The 21,586-nt window shown below is 33.6% G+C and overlaps 4 protein-coding genes across 6 annotated transcripts; 2 read left to right on the forward strand and 2 right to left on the reverse strand.

The window, feature by feature from the left end:
* Positions 1 to 46: 46 nt before the first annotated feature.
* Positions 47 to 562, forward strand: LOC148167599 (uncharacterized). Its single transcript, XM_088047527.1, has 2 exons — positions 47 to 370; positions 423 to 562. Exons 1-2 carry the CDS (start codon positions 161 to 163, stop codon positions 546 to 548), a joined length of 336 nt encoding a protein of 111 aa, XP_087903653.1. The 5' UTR covers positions 47 to 160; the 3' UTR covers positions 549 to 562.
* A 133-nt stretch (positions 563 to 695) lies between these two features.
* Dip-C (dipeptidase C) lies at positions 696 to 21,526 on the reverse strand. 3 transcript variants are annotated; one of them, XM_088047523.1, is made up of 10 exons: positions 21,399 to 21,526; positions 8,332 to 8,512; positions 5,061 to 5,252; positions 2,233 to 2,280; positions 2,114 to 2,175; positions 2,025 to 2,069; positions 1,709 to 1,978; positions 1,199 to 1,646; positions 1,003 to 1,154; positions 696 to 954 (listed from the first exon to the last, which is right to left on the reverse strand). In XM_088047523.1, exons 1-10 carry the CDS (start codon positions 21,413 to 21,415, stop codon positions 900 to 902), a joined length of 1,470 nt encoding a protein of 489 aa, XP_087903649.1. In that variant the 5' UTR covers positions 21,416 to 21,526; the 3' UTR covers positions 696 to 899. The 3 variants fall into 3 exon arrangements, with proteins under 3 accessions (XP_087903649.1, XP_087903648.1, XP_087903650.1); XM_088047522.1 differs by lacking the exon at positions 21,399 to 21,526 and adding an exon at positions 19,010 to 19,288; XM_088047524.1 differs by lacking the exon at positions 21,399 to 21,526 and adding an exon at positions 13,883 to 13,990.
* On the reverse strand, positions 17,557 to 19,006 carry LOC148167601 (uncharacterized). Its single transcript, XM_088047526.1, has one exon. It carries the CDS (start codon positions 18,860 to 18,862, stop codon positions 18,407 to 18,409), a length of 456 nt encoding a protein of 151 aa, XP_087903652.1. The 5' UTR covers positions 18,863 to 19,006; the 3' UTR covers positions 17,557 to 18,406.
* On the forward strand, positions 20,550 to 21,320 carry LOC148167602 (bolA-like protein 3). Its single transcript, XM_088047889.1, has 2 exons — positions 20,550 to 20,947; positions 20,996 to 21,320. The coding sequence occupies exons 1-2, from the start codon at positions 20,879 to 20,881 to the stop codon at positions 21,263 to 21,265; spliced, it is 339 nt and encodes a 112-aa protein (XP_087904015.1). The 5' UTR covers positions 20,550 to 20,878; the 3' UTR covers positions 21,266 to 21,320.
* Positions 21,527 to 21,586: the final 60 nt, after the last annotated feature.

Genomic DNA, 21,586 nt, shown 5'->3' on the forward strand with positions numbered 1-21,586 from the left:
TCAGTTCACAAGAGATAAGAAATCGCACCGGCTGTCAATACAAAAACCGCCATTATCGCGCGTTTTTCGATCAAAAAACGCTCGGTATAAATGCGGTGGAAACGATAACGGTTCACAGTCTCCAGTTAAAAGTTGCAAGTATTCAATTCGTATTTTTACAATGCCTAATTGTGCTTCCGGTTCATGTTCTACTAAAAAGGCAGCAAAGCCGAAGAAAGCCGCAGTAAAGCCGAAGAAAGCCGCAGCACAACCGAAGAAAGTTGCAACAAAGCCAAAGAAAGTTACTTCTGTCGTCAGGCCTTCAAGTTCTGGAAAATCCACTGGTTGTGCTCCCTGCAAAAGCACCACCAAGAAGACGATAACAAAGAAGGTAAAATGACCATTGTAGCATTTTCACAATTGTAAAACGTTTTTTTTTTCAGCCCGCAACAAAAACTTCTTGTAAGACTGGCGGCTGCTGTAATTACGATTCTTCTTCGTACAGCAGCAGCAGCAGCAGCAGCAGCGGGGAAGATTGGGGACTTTGTACAAAATGCAAGCGTTGCTAATTGGAGATGCGAAGCGCTGGACGTTTTTATTATGTTAAACGTGTTTGAAATGTTAGTTTTATAATTTTAATATGTAATTTTGTATTGTATAGTTTTGAATTACTGAATAAAGGTTTTGAGCAATTGATTTGAAATAATTTGAACTAATTAAACGTGAAATGATTTATCATAATAGATCATTATAACAGATAATGTGCATAAACAATAAATTCATGGTAAAAGTCCTGTAAAATACAAATATGACTAATATAAACCCAATTAATATACCCAGAATAATAATAATAATAATAATAAGTGTATAAAAATAAAATGGCAATCAATCGTCAATGGTAAAAATATAATTCAATCAATTTAGTTATATTTATCGTCATCCTTTCCAGCAATCCAGTCTTCAATTTCTTGTACCCTAAAAACAAAGATGTTAAAAACTTGTACACACTAGCAACTAACTAACGTTCTAGGCACTTTCGTTAAATTAACAATCCCATCTTTGGTAATCAACACGTCATCTTCAATTCTCACCCCTCCGAATCCTCGAAACCGTTTTATAACTTCGGGAATCATAAACTGTGAGAGTTCTGGATCTTCTAGAGCCTCATCCAGTAGCTAAAACTCAATTTTAACTAACTTTAAGACGTTACTAAACTTACAATGTCAATAAAATAGCATCCTGGTTCAATAGTCATTATCATTCTTTCTTCAAGAACACGATTGGTTCTTAATTTGTCGAGTCCTCTAGGAGTTTGTAGTCTTGGTGGTTGTCCAGAGATGTATCCACCAACATCGTGAGTATCCAACCCCAAAAGATGACCCAAGCCATGTGGTTGGAAGATGGCACCTAAACCAGCACAAACCATCTTGTTAACATCACCTTTAAGCAGCCCTCCTTTAACCAACTGTTCCAAAAGAGTTTTATTTGCTAGCTTGTGCATGTCGCTCCAACTAACTCCAGGTTTCGCGGCATTGGCAACGGCTAAATTGGCAACCAAAACAGCTTCGTAGATCAGTTTTTGGTCAGCAGTGAACTTCCCAGAAACAGGGAAAGTACACGTGATATCAGCAGCGTAGCCGAAATAGTTGCCCCCCATATCAAAGAGGCTGTAAGACGAAAAGGTTAAATAAGGAAAAAGCGGTCGTATTAAGATGAATTTTGTAGTTACCATAACTCTCCTTCCTTGATGAAGCGATCATTAGGTGCACCTGCATGGCCATAATGTAAAATTGCAGCATTTGTGTGCGAAGCGCAGATGCAAGTATAAGAAACAAAGCGACATCCTCCAACTGAATAACAGTGGTGCAAGAATTCCGACTCGCATTGATATTCACTTTTTCCAGCTTTCGCAAAACGCATTACTCTGCGGTGAGCTGCCGACGATGTCTCAACGACGTATTTCATGACAGCAATTTCTAGATCGGTTTTGAAAACACGACTGAAAATAAACATTAACACCGTCGTTGAAGCAAAGTGGTACTTACAGATCTGCAATTTCATTATAAAGAACTTTGTTGTTTATTACGAATCTAAAACGATATGATTAAAAAATTTAACGCAGAATTGGCCTTACCTATCGATTCCCTCAAATTTAGCTTCTTCGGCGGTTCTTCCACTGTCGGAATTAACACCTTTCTGGAACGAAATAAGAGTCTCATTCCTGTTAAATTAGAATGGAAAGATATTACTTACCAAAGTTAACAATTCGGTTGGATTTAATTTTCCCAGAACTGTAGCAATCTGAAAAGTGCACATTTATGAGAAACAGTTTGTGGCAGAAAATGCACCCTATTAGAAATTTAATTGGGTACTTTTATTATAGGCACAAAATAAGCTCAATTATACACATTACACGTATTTTAAAATTCTTAGAAATTGAACTTTATATACAGGGTGATTTTTTTAAAACGGCAGGCGTTGTAGAATTTTTATTTATGAACCGATTTCAAAAATTTAAAAAACAAATTAAATGGTTTTTAATTTACTATAAACTGATGATTTTAAAAATTTTCTAAATGTCTTAGTATCTTTTGGGCGATACTCAACTTTCTTATTTTAAATTGGAACCCATATATTTTTTTTTATTATTTGGAAGATATTAATTTTCTTGATTCCGAAATGTGTAAAATGTTATACTTTTACAAAAAATATTTAAAAAAAAATATCAAAAATGAAAAAATTTAGGCAATAAAAGTTATATAATAATATATAATAGTTGTTTTTTCTGATTTGTAATTATTATTGTCTTTTGTTATTAATAATTTCAAAAAAAATCGCGGATTCTTTCTGTTATTTGCTGCTTTTTGACATTACAATAACGGCATTCTTTTATTTGACACCATGCACCTAGATGTTATTAATTAATTTTTATTTATTGCTTATTTTTTTTTCAATTTTAATAATTTTTTTAAAAATATTTTTGGTTAAAAGTAGAACATATTACACATTTCTGAATCAAGAAAATTAATATCTTCCAAATTATAAAAAAAATATATGGGTGCCAATTTAAAATAAGAAAGTTGAGTATCGCCCAAAAAATACTAAGACATTTAAAAAATTTTTAAAATCATCAGTTTATAGTAAATTAAAAACCATTTAATTTGTTTTTTAAATTTTTAAAATCGGTTCATAAATAAAAATTCTACAACGCCTGCCGTTTTAAAAAAATCACCCTGTATACAGTAATGTCCCCGGATTGAGTTCACAAGAGGGAAAAAAAGTTTATTTTCTAATGACAAAGGAATAACATTTTTTGCTTATTTCAAAATAGATAAATCTGCAATTAAAATTTCAAAATTATTAGTATGTACTCTTAAAAAATTTTTTAATTCGCAATATCAAATAGTGCGTTAAAGATTAAAGAAAAATTTACCCAATAATGTGTAAGTATTAAAAAATTAGAAAAAAAATGCAATTGCATCCTTAACAATAATTAAGAAAATTCGAAACAGTCTTAAAGAATTACGAGTTAGAATCCAACTATGTGCTAAAACAGGTAATGGGTCAATCAAATAGTGGGAATTGGTTTGAGTTAAGGAACAAATTTTATTCCTTTGACATTATTTGCAAAATCAAAAATCAAAAGTTCTTCGTCATGTTTTGTTTTTTTCGATTTTAAGAACCCAGCTCGATCATATTAAAGTTTTAATTAAAAAGTTATTTATTTTAAATTAAGCAAAAAATATTATTTTGTCATTTTTTTGTAAAATGAAAAATAACGTTTTTTTCCTCTTGTGAACTCAATCTGGGGACATACTGTAGAATTGATGTAAAAAAAAATCAAAATCATAATATAACGGTGCAGAGGGGCCCAATATTTTCTCGTGCGCCCCGAACCTCAACCTACCTTAATCCGCCTCTGCGCAGATTTCGAGTTTTTCTAGACTTTTTGAATACAAAACAACTACAGATAAGCAAAATAATTTTGTACCTTTAATTAAAGCAAACACAAACAAAACAAGCTGATTAAAAATGAAACAATAAATCGATTCGAATCTTGTTAAATTTTTCGTAACCAAAGCAGTCGTTGGTTGTCGGTTATTGAATTTAAATGAACTAGACGAAATGCGTCATGAAACTGCATAATAACACTTATTGTTAAAATCTACATTACATAAACAACTCGACAATTATACATTTAAAAATAAACTAACATAGGAATATCGCAAAAAATGTTTAGTTTATTTTGTTTATGTGCATTACAAACATGTCGACATCAATAAACGAATTAGTAAGTAAATAAGCAATTGCGTCTACATAATCGGTCAAAGGCGGCGACAACATTGTTGACCCAACATATTTTAACGTTTATTTTTTATTATCATTTCCAATTACACAAAAACAACAATAGTATTTCCTCGTATTTATTTATTTTTCCAAAAAAAATTTTAGATTACGTATGAAATCCCTGTCAGATGTGTTTACGGTACGAGTGTCCTAATTCTAAACTGTTATTGTTTCATGCAGTGCAGTGATAACAATGACCTTCATCCTATTTTTGATAAGAGATTCACAAAAAACACCATTTAACTAGGTGTAATCGAAACAATAAACAAACAGTGGAATTTTTGCCAACTTTGCAAACATTCCATTTGGGATGGATGTCACTGGACTTAGAAAAGAATGGGTCACGACGGTAAATGTTTATTAACAATAATAACAGTTTTTTCCACTTTCTACCCATCAGAAAGGATGATAGACCACTTTTAGAAAACACGACCAAAATTATCGATATTACGAAACCATATCCATTACTGCACCAGTATATCTCACTTTCACATTATTCTTTTCTAGATCTTTCACTATCTAAAATCAATATTTTTTACTGAACATGTAGGTTCTTTGTGTCAAGGATGTCTGAGTAATAATCGCCGTGCAAAGATTACGATACGTGCCAAAAACATAATTATTCTTATTATCATGATGACTTTTTAATAGATCACGAGCTGTGTCATAATATTCATAATCCATAAAAGAAAAATGGAACACACGCAAAGGGGTGGGTAAAACAAGAAAATTACCTCGTCAGTATAATTCACATTGCGAATTTTATACTTCTGGCTAAAATACTCGAGAGAATGCAGCGGCCCCATCCAAACAGCGTAACTTTTTGGGAAACGTGGGACGAAGAGATACGCCTCTCCAGTTTTGATATCCACAGCGCCAAAACATCCAGGTTCGATAGCTCCAAACGTCCACATAAAGTACGATTCCTAGAGAAAAATCTATTAGCAAACATACTTTGAAAGATACACAGAATGTTTCGTAAATAGACGGCAATCGGTGAACTGTTTGCAGTTCGTGGAATTTTTGTCACAAAATAGCAAGTCGAATCAAAGCCATTATCATTAAAATGTAATGCAATTACTCATTTCAAGAATTTGCCAACATGCTTTTAGTTTAATTATGGTGAAGTGCACAGTAATTGTTTGGCAGCGGATTGAGAACATCTTGAAATTTTCCCAATAGACGGATAGCACATTAATAGCAAAGAAAGTTTTTGGTTTATTTCACTTTTTCTTTCCTTTTTTCTAGAGAGTTTGCCACCTTTTTTTCAATTTTGATGTTTAAAATAAAAATATTATGGCTCCATTGATTTTAGGAGTGAGGGAGATTACAGTTCATCAAACGCTCTAGTGCGGTTATGGCTTTGACTTTTTAAACCGTTTACAACCACTTTACCGCAAACCCCCATAAACATAATAACCCTCAAGTGGTTGGGTCTTATCTGCCTTGAAATGAACCGTAATAATTATTATTACCCAGCTGGTCAGTCTTACAAATCGAAACAATGAAATTCCTCAAAATACGACTTGAAGTGCAATTATATGAAACTTACAAATAGAATTATAATAATTATCTTATAACTCGATTGATTGACACGGTGAACTTGTGGAATGAACTTATTATCTCACGTAAACTATAACAAGATAGCCAATTATTCTGTTTTATTTATTTTTAAGATATTCGTATTTCATCCAGTGGTTGAACTACCTCATCGATTTCGATAAATTCCATGTTGTCGCCATTTTCTTGAAGATCAAATTCGTTATGATTCCAAGGTCTCCACATAATGATTCTTTAATTATAATAAATGTAGTTCTAATTTTATATAAAACATACCTTTATAAAAATAAAGATCTGCTATTGTTAGTCTTGAGAAAGACTGTTTGAAATTCGAACTCGAAACTCAGGAACCAAAAAAAATATAGAAAAAAGGGAAGACACACGTTGACGAAGCTGAATTTTACTAGAAACTGATTCTTTTCAAAAGTGTAAGCATTAAATAAATTCTCACCCCCACCAGTTGCCCTTTTACTTTATTTTTAAACCGACATAATAAAAGAAACTGGAAAGTCCCAAAAACTTGGCGTCTTGGTGAGTTTATATACCTGAGATAATCAGATTATACCATCCATTTTTATCCACTGTCCAAGAAAATCTCATTCCCTCATTAGCCCTTTCTTTGCAGTTTATGAGGGTCAAAGATCAAGTATGCCGAAAAAACATTAACACTTCCGGTAATCCAGAATTCTTAGACGTGTTTTGAATGTTGTGTCTTGATTATTGTTATCGGTCAGCTCTATTAAGTATAGCAATCAATAAATAGACGTCTAAAATCAGATAGTTTTCAAAATTAATTTTAATTTATAATCATTCATCGCTTTATATAAATTAATGTTGGTGATTTATTGAAAAAGAATCATTTTAAAAACTTTTTCCTGTATTCATATGATTAAAAATAATTGTAATTGTACCTAAAGTTTCAAATAACTGCTCTATCAGAATGATAAACGCTAGCTACTTTGAGGAAAATTTCATTGTTTCGATTTGTAAGGCTGACCAGCTGGGTAAAAATATTTATTACGGTTCATTTCAAGGCAGATGAGACCCAACCACTTGAGCGTTATTATGTTTATAGGGGTTTGCGGTAAGGTGGCTGTAAACGATTTAAAAAGTCAAAGCCATAACCGCACTAGAGCGTTTGGTGAACTGTAGTGTTGGCGCATCCTATATAAAGGGTGTGTTTGCGTAAAACCTCGAGAAAGCAGGAAATATCAGCAAGGACAGTTCTGGGAGAAAAACCAAAGAGTTAAATTACTCCACACTGTTGCAGCATGCAGCGAACAAATTTCAAGATTGATTGTTTTAAACAATTCATTACGTGGGTTCTTTATTAATTCATTGTACTTCCACGCCCAAAATCTCATTAGAAAAGGTCAAAAATCGTTTCGAAAGGTCGATAAGTAACCTCAAATCGAATCTTTACAGTACACCTAAACCACCTTCACAGTAATTTCGCTCGTTTTCGTAACATGACTTGTCCGATTGCAAAGGTTATTAAACGAGCCTTACTTGCATTCATACATAAATATCAAAGTTAGTTTTACAGTTTTAAGCATTGCGAATTTATTGTCGTTTGGGTGTGTAACCTACTTTAACCACGGTCAATGCGCTTGCAATTTAGTAACGTTTACCTACACCAAAAAGAAAGGTTTTGTTTGGTAGAAAGTTGCAGAATTGGGCGGCAACATTCACATAAATAATTAACAAGTCGAGCTGTTTCGCAAATACTAGAGTTTTATAACGACAATCAAAAGTCTAAATAGAAAAATATTACAGCGAAAGTTATATGACATTGGTTTTCCCGATTTTTTACTTTTGGATGACAAATCAATGAAACATGCGCTGATTGTAAATATCCAATGGGTGTTAATATTGCCCATATTCTGTTTCGGAGGTGAAAGATTTGTTACTCTGAAATGTTGCGCAACATTGTTGCTTGTTTACATCGGCAAAAACAGTTTACTTCATCGCGTGAGTCTCTTTTAATTTCACAACACATTTATCTTTTCTGGTATTAGTCCAGAGTACAAGAACTGAATTTAACTCACAGAGATCCATGAAAATTATGTAAAAAACAGAAGTCGACAATTTTCGCAACACGGATGTGGTGACATGTTTTTGCGCGGTAAACAACTTTGCGGTAGTGAAAACTAAATAAATAATGCAGTTTTTATGTCGGAATTTATCAAAAATATCAATGCAACTAGAACATTGTTTCTCCACCTCTATCTATCTCTTAGATTGTAAACATTAGATAACTAATTTCTAATAAACAGGAAAGTCCCTGTTAATAAGGATAATAAATTAAGTAACTTGTGTTTACTCCGGATCTGAATGAGAGTTTGAAAACTTTTGACATTGAGCAATCGGAATGTTCTAGAAATGTAGTCGAGAAAAGCTTTGATTTTCCTGTAAACCGTCCCCTTTGTTCACGCAGGAACTTACTTGTCTGAAGACCTGGTAGGTAGTATCGGTGTCATAGAAAGGAACGTCATCGCCTCCTTGCAGAACAACAATGGAATGTTCGGTCGTTTTAGGCCGGAGACGTTCAATCAACCGACTCCGATTCAAAGCAAATAGCTCAAGAGGTATTTCAAGAGTTCCTGGACCCATCCATAATTTGTCACTAGAAAAAAATCACTTAAATCAGGCTGAGTCATCGATCTAACAAAGTTTTAGCAAATCTTTAGCAACACCTACGTTTTTGAATAAATTAATAGTTTGATGACCGCTTAAGGTTTCAGCGAACCGAAAATTCGCTACAAAAAAAGATAATGTAAAAAACAATAAGAACATTTGTTCTGCGGGTGACCCAGAACGTCCTCGACGAGGAAATGGAAACCGCAGTTTCGTATAATTTTAAATCAGTTAAACAGCGCTTTGAGTCTGTGGTTAATAAAACGGTTGAACAAGAATTTGAGCTAATTTTAGAAATCATTACCGAAAAAATTCCTAGATCAATAGTCCAGCGTTTCAGTTAATCTGTCTACTTTTTGGAGGTCACAAGTGTTATTTCCTCGAGCTGTATAAACATAATTATCAAGATAATGACCGAGCAAGGGCCAAGACGAAAAAGACGTTGCTCTGGCCTTGACGATGTTTTGTTTATTGTTTATGTAAATCCAATTCTTCGTTCTACCGAAAACTGCCAAGCAGCAAATGAAGCTATCTACGACAGTTTAAAAAGAGATGCTAAATGTGTTTATGTTCGAGTCAGTGAACTGAAAACTGACTGACTCAATCACAGCGCAACAAGGAAGAAGAAACAGGTGGATGAACTCCCTCATACCACCATTGCATACCTAAACAATGATAGAAGTTTTCGTCAGCAAAAAAACTGCCAAACAGCACGACACCAACAAATCTTAGCAAAACCAGAACGAGTCAAGGTACTGACTAGCGAAACAATAGAAATGACGCACAAACATGAATACCGAAGCATTTTTAATAATTTTGTGCAAATTCAAACCGACAGTTGTATCAATACCTCTGTACACAATGTTTTGTTTACGTTTGTGATAACGAAACGATTAATCTTCTATTTTGATCAAAGCCTGGCATGTGGCAAGGTCATCTTCATGTATATTTTTCTTTTGGTTTGTTAATTTGTGTAAATTCATGGGCAGCCGAGAAACGAAAGAAAATCATTCCCATTCATAGCCCCACAAATAGCGAATACTATTAGTGCAAGTTTTTATTTTTTTATTACGTTATTAGTAACAATGTGCTTTCACATCAAAACACGTTTTATCTCTAAAAATATCCAATTGTGTGACGACAACATCATTTTATTTATTTACCACTCGCAGTGATATTATTTTGCTAAAAATAAATTTACGTAAATGATATACGTATATGACGACAGCATAAGTGGCTTTATCACGCACTCTAAGATAATTATTTTTGTCCATCTATTACTATTACATTCATAATGTAGTTTTACATCAAGAAAAAGGCACAATCGGCATTCGGCTCACTCAAATAGACCAAAACGTGCTTCCCAATAGTGTAAAAATATTGCACTATGTATTACGTTCATTGAGTTAAAAATGCTGATTAATAAAGTTCATACGAGTCACAAAGTACGTCAGATGCAAAAATATTTGTTTTGATTATATTATTATATTTCACATTCGTGGCTCAAATCTCAAAGCTTTGATATTAGCATTCAACTAGATTGTTTACCAAAAGAACACTAATTATATTGCAGGTAAAATTTTATCATCACAGGTATTTCTGATCGTGTAAACATGTTTATCGTTCCCTGGAACGACTATTCCTCAATTTTTTCATTTTTCATATATTCACACTTGACACGTTTTGGAGTTACGCAAAATAGATACCATTTTTACGACACGTGTAGTTTTGACTGGTCCGAATTTAGAGCAGCAAGGTGATATTAAATTTAGCATTTTTACAAATAGTTCTTTTTGTTCGACACGTGAGTTTGGCACGCACTTATCAGTGCGATTGTCTTAAAAAGTTGTTACCTCTCGTGTAAAGATTAGATTTCTGTATTTCTCCATTCGTCAAAAAATATTCCAATGACGTTTAACCTCGTTTATTTTTTTGTTTTGGCAACGACACAAAGATCACCGTTTACAGAAGACCAGAAAAGTGTCTCCCAGACAATTTTACGTCATTTGAAAATAAATACGTCTGGAAATAACAGTAATTGCGACGTTAATTGGAGAAGAAGGGTTTCAGGTCGGTAAACAATAAACAATAGTTAGCGAATCAGAATAAAAAGAGAAGAAACCGGTGAATGAAATGAGGAACTTGGTAATTGTAGTCATAATTAGATATTCAACAGATAGGAAATACGTTGCATCACGGATGTTAATATTGTCTCAAGAAAAACAACAGCAACCTGACCCCGAAGATTAAAAACGAGATCAGAAGGTTTGTCGCTTTCTTGTAACAAACAAAAATATTTATTTCGTGGAAAGGCATACAAAGTTGGTCAAAAACGTATTTCGATTAAGTAGGGTAATCGCCACGGTTGTTTGCCAACATTTAACTTAATAAGCTAAAGTAGAAAAACGACAACAACTGAAGAATTTGACTACTTCGACAATGAAAAATAAATAAGTTACACAATAAAAGTGGCAGCGCTTGCTATTCCTAGTTTTAAATTAGGACTTCTGACGTCTTACGGATATTTTAGAATAAATTGGAATTACAGTGGAAATTGCCGACTCACGTGGATGACGATTGTCACCTTATTATCATCATCATCCACCATCTGTGTTATTTTGTAAACCAATAACAAACACAGATGATTCATGAGTCGTGACACGACAAAGTCGACGTTCTACATTATTTTTCGGTTTCTAGTTCCCAGACGGTAAATATCCGCGAACATAGTTCACTGCTCGAATAAAAACATTTTCTCCCACTTAATTAAAAAAAATGTGTTTATGAGAGAAAAATTAAGCGAACAGACACGAGAGCAAGGTTCAACATTGTTGGATTTAAACTCGGACTTGTTTGTAAACAAAGAATTTTTAAAACCATGTTTGCACGAAGCGCAAACAAGGGATTACCAGATTAGCGTCACAAACTAGTCTTTTATCCACGTACAGGAAATCTCACAGTTTTCACCATAATTGATAAGAAATTACAACCAGGATGCCACATTTTATCATATTTGGCAACTCCGCTAATTTTAAAAACGTGATACCCACAACCTTGGTCATCAAAACGATGAAGATAAAAACGCAGAAACGGATTTTATCCTTATCGGAACAAGACCAAACTTTAGTTTCCTTTAGAAAAATCAAGCGATAAAACGGTGGAAATATATCCAATCACTTTGATAAGGTTCGATCGGCAATAAATGTTTATAGTACGCCAGCACAATTTATTGCAGTCCTAGAACGCAATTTTCGCCAGAGGGTCATTTGGGCACAAAAAGTATAACTATAAAACTATGAACAATGACTTGTTTTCAACTTCATAATAATGCATTATTAGCAACAAACTTTTATGAGGTACAAGCTAAACGAAAACACTGCAATTCCAAATAAATTGGATCACCCAACAGGTTTTTATAATCAAACTCTAAAAAACTTACAATTCTAAGAATAAGGAATATAAAAGATCCAAATTACGCAAAGAGTTGAAGGATCATATCAAATGAATCTGGACAATACAGACACCTAATAAAACGGGGTCCACATTCAGAATTAAGACATTTTTTTCTCACAATTTGTGTAATAAATAAATTATCATATTATCAACATTCAAATGTATTAGTTTAATTTCGATAAATTATCGGTCTGTTAAAATTGCACTTTGAAACCTCAAATTCGTACTTAATACAACACGTAATACTGTAGATAAAACTGTATCTAAATATTTGAAAGTCGCCAAAATTGTATACAGGGTGGGCCAACGAAAACGAAACAGAGGCGTTTTGATGAGGCACTTACTGGTGGAATTTCAAAAAACGCTGAGACCGGTCAATTTTAGATGTGAGGGGGACATACGACACACGTAATTACAACTTTTTGCAGTCAACTCCCTATGAGGGGTGAAATTGACCCCTTTAATTTTTAAAGATGGGTATAGGACATGGCACTTTTTTTGAAGGCCTATTGGAGACCTTTACAATGATAAAATTATTTTTTTATATCTAACCCCTATAAAAATATTAGAACTAAACAGTTGCGATGAATTTACGTACATATCTATCAACATAACTAGGAATGTATAGCACTAAAATACGTACATTTCATTTCAAAAACAATAGCAATTTTGTATTATTTAGAATAACCCTATCAACAGGGTGGAAATCACCCCAAAGTTGAAAAATACATTCTAACAAAAAGGGCAAATAAAAAAAAATATCACTGTAAAGGTTTTCAGTGCCATGTCCTATACCTATCTTTAAAAATTAAAGGGGTTAATTTCACCCCCTCAAAGGGAGTTGACTGCAAAAAGTTGTAAATACGTGTGTTGGGTGTCCACTTTACTACTAAAATTGACCTGACTCAGCGTTTTTGGAAATTCCACCAGTAAGTGCTTCAAAACGCCTCTGTTTCGTTTTCGTTGGCCCACCCTGTATATCTTGGGTATTATGTTGTCATAAAAACAATGTTATTTTATCCAATATTTTATTTAAGAACAAAGCTGCAAATAGTCAATTCCACTCAAAAACCAATATTTGTAACACCGGACTTAATACAGATATTACTATTTTGATACCACATTTAAATATTTAAATAATTATGTTGATATCGATCCAACCTCAATGAATGTCGTCCACCTTTGAACACATTTAGAAAAAAATTTGTAGCATTGATGTTTGATTCAAAATTCTAGACCTTGCATACACACCTAAGCAGAACACGTATAAATATTTAGGTCGTATAAAAATAATTATAAATATTTAGTACATGAAGCAATAATAGTATAAATCTATAATCCGGTAAAAATAGCTTTCTTGGAAAGGTTTGTCAACTATTTTGGTATGTATTGATCGGTGGGAAACTCGGTGACTAATCTACTGTTGTTTTCACTTCAATGAACATTTTTTCCGCGGCGGCTACAAGATACGATAATATCCTCATTGATTTATTAATGTAAACTGAAAAATTTAGTAGGGAAATCGAAAATATTCATTTCCACGGATAACCTACATTGTGTTATCGCGTTAAGGGAATGTAAAACATGCGTCAAACACTATTGGAAATTTAAAACAGTTGATAAAAAGTATCTAGCTAAAATAAATAAGCAGTCAGTCGGCGCCAAAATCTTCAAAATGGATAAATATTAGCACAGAATTTTCCGAGAGGAGATAACATGACAGATCGTTTTTTATTCTTCCGAGAAATTTCCTTGATCACACTGGATATTTACTTGAAACTTTTACTTCTTATCTAATGTAGAGAAATACATGTTTTTAGTCAAACCCTTGAAAACAGGTGACAACGATAAAACTAATTACATAATGAACACGTTAAGCAAACAAATACATTACGAAAAGACTTACTTAGTGCGTACAGACATTTTGTTGATAACTCGACGCCTAGAACTGTAAAATAGCTGTATAAATTTGAGTTGAGACAATTAAATAAAGCCACAGGACAACTGATACTGAATTTCTTATCTCCACGTCGAAACAGTGAACTAGAAAAAAACAAATACCTGGTGAACTGGAGATAAATACTCGAGAAAATATTAAGAAATCGAATGAGTTGTAATGTATATAGACATATCTGTTTGTTTACAGAGAAGTTATAAACAATGTCAATGGCCATTTTGTAGCGAAAATGGGAGATTTTTTTAGTAAAAAACGATACGAAGAAAGAAAACTTTAAACTGTTTGTTTGAAGAAGGCCCATAAATTTTTCCTTCAGTTTCCATGAAAGTAAACTATGACGCAAATTAGATTTCAACGTTCAATTGCTTTTTTTTTGAAAATAAAAGAGTTCGCGAAATTGAACATAAAAACGAAAGTCGAACTGATAAATTAAAAATAACTATTTTGTTTCATATAACATGGGAGTTATGAAACTAGCCAAGAAAAACATTCTCGAACGTTGTTAATTTTAACTATTAAACATACAACATGTGATGTTATAGTTTGAACTTCGAAGAGTTCATTTTTGACAAAATTATCGTGAAATGGAGCGTTTTTTAACCTAGATAATTGTTTACAGTGTTAATACTAGCAGCTATGATAAGCCTATTCTTATTCAAGTTGGGATATTTACAACAAAAATTAGTAGTCAAGCTGTATAACCGCCTATTGACCGTGAAAACAGGAAAAGAAATAAATAAAACTGTAGACCAATTAATTTATTCGCCGCAGATGTTTAAAAACAATAATTATTTATAACGTATCCACTGTCTGCGTCCGGTGCCTTTTTATTGTCCTAAACTTATTCCAATTATTCAATCATGTGAGTGTTCTATTTATATTTATGGCAATATTACTTTAAATTGTTTTTTCTATTGCCGATTTCGTTACTAGCACCATAGACCATAATAGGCACAATGTCACACTTCTTTCTTACGTAACATATTAACACTACTTATGATATTCTCACTCTCTCTTACCCCACGTGTTTTAAATTATTGGTCATATTACGCAGTTCGTGCTATTGAATTTTTTTTTCAATGAACGATCACATGGTAATTGAGCATTAAAATGCAATATTTAAGTGCATACTATGAGTTGTAATTGCACTTTTTCAAATAAACCAAAGGTGTTTTAGACAATGCAGACGCCGGAAATTCCAGAAATGGAATCTTGCATTCAGGGAATGTATTAACGTCTCCGGTGCAGACTAACAAACTTGCAGAATACAGTGAAATCTCCCTTAACGGACACCTTTAATGAGCGGACACCTCTCTTCGACGGACACTTTTGCTCAGTCCGGAATAAATCGTATAGTAATTCAATGCACCCTAATCTCTCCCTTGAACGGACGCGGACAGTACATTTTAGTCCCATTTTCCAAAAAATCTCTCTTGAGCAGACAATACAGACGTGTGCCATAACGTTTAAAAGCACAACAAATGTATTAACTGCCGAACTTCTTATGCTACAAATTTGTATCTTGAAAAATATAATCAGACATGTTCAACTTAAGAAATACAATCTATTTTATAAACGATATAAATATCCGGAGTAAATAAATAATAATGCAACATCACAAATTACCTTTTGGCCAATTTCAACGGTTACAATGGTACGTTATGGTTATGGTTATAGTTATGGTATTTAACGGCGTTGTTATTGCTATTTTTTTTTAAACCGGTGTATAGTGAAGAATAAGGGTGAAGGATTTAAAAAAAAAATTTCTTAGCTTATATAAGGTGTTTATAAATGTTTCTAGCATCAAGGGTGGCTATAAAATGTCAAATAAATTTTCCGCTCATTACAAATGTGGGTTTCGATTTTTCAACTGCCATTTTCAGTTAACCTCATGGAGCACAGTAAATTTTGAGAAATAAACGGTTCTAGTTGTGGTTTATAATCTGAAAATCAAAAACTTGGCACAAAACTAACTGAAACGTCATGGATGTAAGTAACATTATAAATAATTTTCAAGATAGTTATATTCACTATGAAAACAAAGCGGCAAAATAGTGCACGCCAGGAATTCCAGAGCTACCCTTGATGCTAGAAACATTTATAAACACCTTGAAATAACACTTTATTGTTCTCAACTGTCAGAAATTCGAATTTTTCGCCTTTGTCTTTGACAGTTATAACACACGCCTGTGAAATAAACGTTAAACTATTTTTGAGAGATTCTGGGACTTCTAGGGCCTCGTAGGCTTGAGTCGAACAATAAAATGTTGTATTCAACTCGTTCTTGTGTAAATTGAGCATTTTAAAGCACTCATGGACTTTTAAAACGCTCGTTTCACTCGCGTTTCAATTACGTCCACTCGTACTTTAAAACGCCCAATTTACACACGAACTCGTTAAATAAATAACTATTATAGCCTTGCTAATTATTGGTGGGACCATTTTGATACACCGTGTATATAAATTGCTAAATAATATTGTTCAATCATCAATCACAAATTAATTAAATAGTTTTGCATTTATTTAATTTTCCCTTTACCGGACACCCCTCTTAAACGGACAAATTTTCAGTCCCGTTGGTGTCCGCTCAAGAGAGATTTCACTGTATATTTATTGTGATTTAAAGCTTTTCAAAAAAAAGAACAAACATTTTAGACATTCTTTCCAGAATGACTTACAAAAACTATTGCGATATCGCATGGTATATTCGTATCAAGTAATTTAACACGATTGTAAAAACAATGAGTCACGAAAATGAAATGTTAAAATCAACATTTCGACGTATTTAGAATTGAAAATAAGCAATTAAGTTATGGAATGAAAAACACTTTATTGCTTTCCTATGTGTTCCAGAAAAACTCAAACTAATTAGAGAAATGTAAAAAAAATACAGGTTTTATCAAAGGTTTTGAAATTCAACTCTTTTAAGGAATCTAAAGCGTTGTAAACATGGAAAGAAAACAAGTAATAAAGTTATGGAATGAAAAACCATTTTCTATTGTTTTCCCATATCAGAAAATCTCAAACTAATTAGAGAAAAAAAACAGTTTGTACCGCACCTTCAGGATTCTAGAAAATTCGACAAATAAAAATAATGAAAATGAAGTACAGCAAAATAAGAATTAAAGAACGTAACGAATCTAACTTAAACGATCTAAATTTATTGCATATTTAGATTTAAAGTGGTCTAATGTTTTTAATAAAATTCGTGCAAAATTCTTACGCTCATGAAATGAAAAGACCACAAATGGACAGAACCTTGGTCACACATATGGCAATATGTTTGCCAGATGGAATTCAATCGAATATTTCTAAAAATAATTCAGTCAACTGGTGAAAGACGGAAAATGTCATTTTTATGAATGAATTTTATTCTTGTCACTTTGAAGCGCTTTAACTTTTAAAGAAAATTTTTTGTACGTTTTTTCTGCAGCAATTTTAGATTGGTAACCTAGTTCCAGTTCAATAAGTGAATAAGATATTGCGTGATTCATCTCGTTCTTAAGTTCATGATGCTATTAAAATTCTCCGGAATAGTAAAAAATATTTATGCGGTTTTTCCCGCAGATAGTAAACATCGCAGAATATTTCCGTTTCAATGTGATGGATAATGAAAGAGTGTATTCTGGTCGTAGTGTTTATTTTCCGACATTTTATAATACATAATGCCACAGGCACCAAAAAACATTTTAATACAAATTATTGCGATTGTAACAAAAACGTACATCATAACATAATTTTTACCACACAAGTCTGGAAGTCATTAGTTAACCAGCAGAATGTGATAAAAGAATTAAATACCTAAATGTAACTACCAATTAGTGACAAATGTAAAAAAACGCAAATTCACTATTCTTTTTAAACCCACTTCGTCCATTGTTATCTAGCACATAAAAATAAATATAAATAATAATAATGAAACGAAAGAAAATGCATCTACGAAGTGAATATAAAAAATCACATTTTTCCATCGAGTTAAGAATTTTTACATAACTACCTATATCACAAGAATAGCAATAGAATCAGTTCAATGAAATCTATGCATTTTTGAACAACGCAAACTGCTAAGATAAATTAGGATGCGCATGTATTCGTCAAATTCTGATCACTTGATGGTTTTCAACAGACTGATCTAAATTCAATTGAATTTCTCTCTCAAACAAAGCTGGGAGGATTATTTTAGCATCACAGATATGGAGCAAACAGAGTTCCAAACTAATAACACTACATAAAGGTCTGGTAAATCTTAAGCGTAACACAGCATTTGTAAAACTGATCTCTGGCAATTCAGAGACGAAAAAAAAAGACCACGACAGCGGGTCACAATTCCACCGACCCCAACTGTACCGACGAACTTTTAGTCTCTTTGGCTCGGACTGTACTCTCGCTGACGCAACATTTCCAATTTCTCACAACGTACACTCATCACTGTGATACAGGAACAACAAGAAATAAATAACACAAAACTCGAGTTTAGCTTTCTTGCGAGAATATCCGGAGAACGGGGCTGTTGTCTTCATCAGATTCATAGAAATACCTCTGTTTCGGAGTGAGCCCTAATTGCACTCTGCGCACGGCTTCGTTGACCAAACTTCCATCCCGCAGGAGCTTTTGCAGGAGTTCATAAGGATCTTCCTGTGTTTCGTGCGGCTGCAGTCGACGTTTTCCTTTTTTCAGACAGTAGTCACAGTTGCTGCAGGAGTCGCCACAACAGACTTTCCCAGGGATGCGATATGGTGATGCTCGCGATGACTTCCTGGAGAGGTGACTACACGGCACAGCCTTCATCGTCGTTGCTGATAAACGGAGGTTTTCTTTGATTTCTAACACCAAACTTTCGACTTCTTTCGAACTGATGTTGAATTCCGGGCCCCGCATTGGGAGGTTCATTGTTGTTGTGCGCATATCGGCTGAGGGCATTTCTGGCATTCAAATACAACAAACTACACTTTCAATCAATCAATATAAACAGAATGTTTGTAAATAACACTCGACGACCTTCCGTAACGACTTCTCCACGCGCAGCTCTCTAATCGACTGAAAGCGCCATTTCGTGGCGATATCGCGTATACCAACCTCGTTAACTGTTGTTTGGGTGCTTTCACGTAAAAAACATGCGCCGTGAAAAGTAGTTCCATGTAAACATTACACTTCTCGCCACCGGAAAACCACTAAATCCATGAGTTCTTTACACCAAACTCACTACACCACCCGAGTCTAACCAATTAGAGCTCAACCATCCCTAAAAACACCCCACAAAAATATACAGAATTATGTAAACATTTCGGACTCCTGCGTAGGAAAAGCGAATCAAGGTTACGTTACGTCTACATTCAAGGAACATAGAATGGCAGGTATGACGTCACAACTAGAGAGGGGACTACTATTTATTTACAAATTGAGGTGAGTGGGGACGGGAGGTGGCGAGACATACTAAAGATTTTTTCGACATTTATATCGTTTGGAAATTGGTACAGCACAATAACAAATCGAGTTCTTTTCAATGGTTCAAGGCAGTGGCGGAGATGCAGAAATGCTTACACTGCCTAAGGCCTAAATATGAAATTTTCTGACAAATTTCCACGCGGTACAGCTACTGGAAATAAAAACAATAACTGATTTTCAAGGATAAAACGATGACCCCAAATGAAGTCATGAAAACAAATGAACTAATCAATATCCTAAAAAAAAATAACTTTGATACAGTTGGTAAAGTCCGTTTTTTTATTAAAAAAACCACCAACACCGCACTCTCCCACCACTTTACAACCGGCAACGTCGTCGATGGTGACTTTTTGGTGATAAAATCAAATAGGTTAACTGCTTAATTGACAATTTGATTACACAAAACGGCCTTTCAGGCTGTGCCGAGTCTTTTCACTATTAAATCATTTGTTTTGCAATCCAACCGGCTGTAAAAGAAACGTTTTTAACAGAAAGACTGCCTAATTTTCAGAAATGTCAAAAATTTGACAACTATTTTCTCACCAAAAATCTCCCTAGGCAACGTTGCCGGTTGTAACGCAGGGGAAAATTGCAGTGTTGGTGGTTTTAAAAAAAAAACGGACTTTATAACAGAGCTAAGATATACAAAAGAGCTACTGAGCGAAGCGACCTAAATAGAAAAACACTGGAAGTATCCAATCAGAATCTAATTTTATTCTTCCAACATTTATTTCATTAGTCTTAATTTTCACTACTCAACGATAATCGTAAACTTGCTGTTTGTTTTCGCGGTGCTGCTATTTTCGAAGGATATGAATTAAATAGCAACGGATTGCACGTGTCCACTGTTTATTTAACTTGTATTAGCATATTTTCATTATGATTATTTTATGCAGTGTTGACAATCCGTCCTTTACCCATTTTTTGAGGCATAGATTTGATCAAAACGGCAGTGTTACCACCACAATTCAAAATTGTAAAGGCTACTTCGACACTATATTTTAGTGTTAAAAGTAGCTGTATTATACTCAATCGGTTATCGATTGAAGTCTAATTATTAAATTAACTACGCTACCGCTGCCTGCAGTAAAATCAATATAAATGGCTTTTAGTCAAAGCCGAGTCTGATGAGTAGTTGTGTCTAATGAAGTAATGCCTAAGTTAGTTGTTTGAAAATATTTCGTTTTCTTAGTTTAGTTTTTCATTTTGAAACAGTGTGGAATCGTTCTGAGAATAGTAAAAAACGTATATTTACTTTGGCGGTCTTTAACACAAACCACTGGAAAACCCCACGCTATAACTACATAAACAAGGTCATCTATTTAAATTCTCTGCACTCATTTTTACAGTTTTTGGAAAACCAATAAATTCCACTTGTTTCACTTCCAAATTTTATATTTTCCCCAAAAGTGGCTACCATCGCCATCTATCAAAAATCCGTTGAACTTACTTACGTAACCGTACCTGCAAGATGAGCCGTATCCGCAACCACTAACCAAAATGAGCAATTTTTTTAATTTGAATATTTTCAATAGATCGACTAGATTCAATCTAGGAATATCTAGACTAGTATATAATTTTATTCCAGAAGTTCTGTAACTAATTCTGTATTTTTAGGTAACGCAAAAAATCCGTTCGTTGTGTAACCAAAATGTTGTAACAGAAGAACAAATTCGAGGGATTTTACAAAAAACATTTCCATCGTCTGAATCAATTCAGGTGGAAGATGTCTCGGGAGGATGTGGGGCCATGTTTAACATTTATATTGAAACTAGTGAATTTAAAGGACTGAGTATACCAAAGCAACATCAAATTGTTTATGCTTCTTTAAAAGATCAAATAAAAAACATTCACGGGTTACACCTCGAAACAAAGGTACCCAAATAACATATATATTGTGAATTATTGTTAAATAAAAATTACAAGTTGTAGTTGACCATAACCTCAATTTTGCATTATCGCTGTATCACACCCAGATATTTCGTTTAGTTTACATATAAATCAGTTAAATTAAAGTTACCTAGTTGTGGGGGCCATCCTTCAAAAATTGTTAATTTTCTACACAGTAAAGAAATGAAATTTGAATACACTGAGGTAACCACCTGCACTGCCTGTACTACACTACAGAGCAAAAGTTGTGATGAAAGTGGGGCCAAGTTAAATGAAGTTTAATTAGTAAAGGTTTCATATCGATACAGATGTAGAAAT

The sequence above is a fragment of the Gnatocerus cornutus genome, chromosome 10 (assembly GCF_029298725.1).
Source record: "Gnatocerus cornutus isolate USDA-ARS CGAHR chromosome 10, icGnaCorn1.1, whole genome shotgun sequence".
NCBI lineage: Eukaryota > Metazoa > Arthropoda > Insecta > Coleoptera > Tenebrionidae > Gnatocerus > Gnatocerus cornutus.